At 36.0% G+C, this 1,892-nt stretch overlaps 1 protein-coding gene across 3 annotated transcripts in view; it reads right to left on the bottom strand.

Moving 5' to 3' along the window:
• Pdk1 (Phosphoinositide-dependent kinase 1) overlaps positions 1 to 1,892 on the bottom strand; it is a 256,004-nt gene that overhangs the window by 20,543 nt on the left and 233,569 nt on the right. Inside the window, exon 1 of one of the 3 annotated variants that reach the window (XM_014435359.2) lies at positions 1,489 to 1,525. The exons of the other annotated variants lie outside the window; for them this stretch is intronic. Within the exon in view, the coding sequence (XP_014290845.1) occupies positions 1,489 to 1,518 (30 nt within the window). The 5' untranslated portion in view covers positions 1,519 to 1,525. Of the gene's footprint in view, positions 1 to 1,488; positions 1,526 to 1,892 lie in introns of those variants that run through there. 3 annotated transcript variants of the gene reach the window in all.

Below are 1,892 nucleotides of genomic sequence, written 5' to 3'. Positions count from 1 at the left end.
CAGCTTTTTTTTTGTGGTTTTAGCTTCAGTTGGTTTTGGCTATATATATATATATATATATATATAACAAGTGTTACATCAAATGGCGGCGCTGTGCGGAGGTCAGTTGGCCAAGGATTCCATATATAAGTTATAAGAACTGCCCGCTCCCACCTCTCGCTAACAAAACACACACAAGCTACACACCTAGAGTTATGATCCTCTTTCGTAATCGGTCCATGTTTACATCCGTGTCAAACACTTCCTTAAACCTGAGTGAGGACGCTCACCGAGGAGGCCTTCGTTCTATATGGCTAACCAGCAAGGGCGTTACATTAATAGCTGACTAATTCCCAGAAAAGAAAATCTGAATAGCTATTTTCATAATGCAACAGGTGTAGTGTTATATGTTTCATTACATTCAGGAAGAAATATTGTTTACAAAAGATGCAAACAACAAGGTGACACATCTCAATGTAGCTTTGTAAGTGATCAGAGTGGTCTTGAAAACGAAATATTTTTCGACAGAGACCAGCATGTCCTCAATCATTTTGTTCAACTTGTAGTGAAGTTAAAAGAAAATATTTTTTCTCCAAGGCCCTTTCTATTTTTATACCGTAATATGGACTAGAATGTAGATCCAAGGGAGAGAGAGCGCCATGCTGTCTCGGTCACAACCGCACGCAACAACTGGATCAGTGCGAGGTCATCTCAAACCAAATCAACCTTTGGCGACAGTTACATCAATACAGAACATTGTCCAACCATCAAGGCCCATCGGGATCAAATGAAAAAATAAATAAAATGGTTTAGTTAATTTTCAAATTATCGCAACCATCCAAATTTTTTTTATAAAACTAAACAACGAAAATGTTTATCTGGAATTCTTAAATACAAAAATAATGTTGTTGTTTTTTATACAGAAGGTATGAGATAGGGAGGGAGGAGTGAATGTTTACAGAGCAAGCCAGACACAACACAAGGGGAAAGTTGATTTCTCTTCCTGGCGGGAAGCTAACGGTCTATCCCCACTGTTTTGGTGGGACCTCCACTTTCTAGTCCCTTCTGCGTAGTTACCTCGGGGAGGGAGGTGGAGAGGTTTGTTATGGTTTGAGTAACAGTCCTTACCCGTTCCGAGCTTCTCTAAACTGACCCAGTTACAGTCTTATCCTGTCGTGGCCAAAATACAACAGATAAGATATAATATAATAGAGTGAATCACCACCGACAGTGAAAAAAAAATGAAACATATTTTTAGAGATTTAAATAAGTTAGTTTCAGAACAATATATTAAACGTAAAGTTTACTCACAACAGTTGTAGTTTGGTGTGAGGTAGCCAATAAAATTAAAGTTTACTCACGACAGTTGTGGTTAGGGAAAGGTAGCCATTAAAAGTAAAGTTTACTCACCACAGTTGTGGTTAGGGAAAGGTAGCCATTAAAAGTAAAGTTTACTCACGACAGTTGTAGTTTGGTGTAAGGTAGCAATTAAAAGTAAAGTTTACTCACGACAATTGTGGTTTGGTGTAAGTTAGCCATTACTCACCTGTAAAAGAAGGAAAAAACATTTTTTAAAAATTTCATAAATTATATTTTAAATAATGATAACAAACAGATATGATATATTCACTAACACAAGAGGAACTGTAAATTAAATATTTTTCAATATTACTACTATTATTGTTTTGAAAAAATAACGTTTTTCCAAGTAATAAAGAGTGCGTTTGGCATTACGCGGCTGCCGTGCGGGTTTGCCTTTACCCCACGGCTGTGTACTTTTCTTATTTCTATTAATAACACGCAATTGTTTATTATATATAACGCTATTATTTCAAGGCTTTAACTGAAAGCTCACATTTTCCACTTGAAAAAACTCTGTAGTTGACATAAAAAACTTTTATTTCAATAAAAAA

The sequence above is a fragment of the Halyomorpha halys genome, unplaced genomic scaffold, assembly GCF_000696795.3.
Source record: "Halyomorpha halys isolate HHAL.00 unplaced genomic scaffold, Hhal_1.1 Scaffold49.1, whole genome shotgun sequence".
Taxonomy (NCBI): Eukaryota; Metazoa; Arthropoda; class Insecta; order Hemiptera; family Pentatomidae; genus Halyomorpha; species Halyomorpha halys.
Note: the sequence above shows the minus strand (reverse complement) of the source record. Positions and strands in the feature narration are given on the sequence as shown.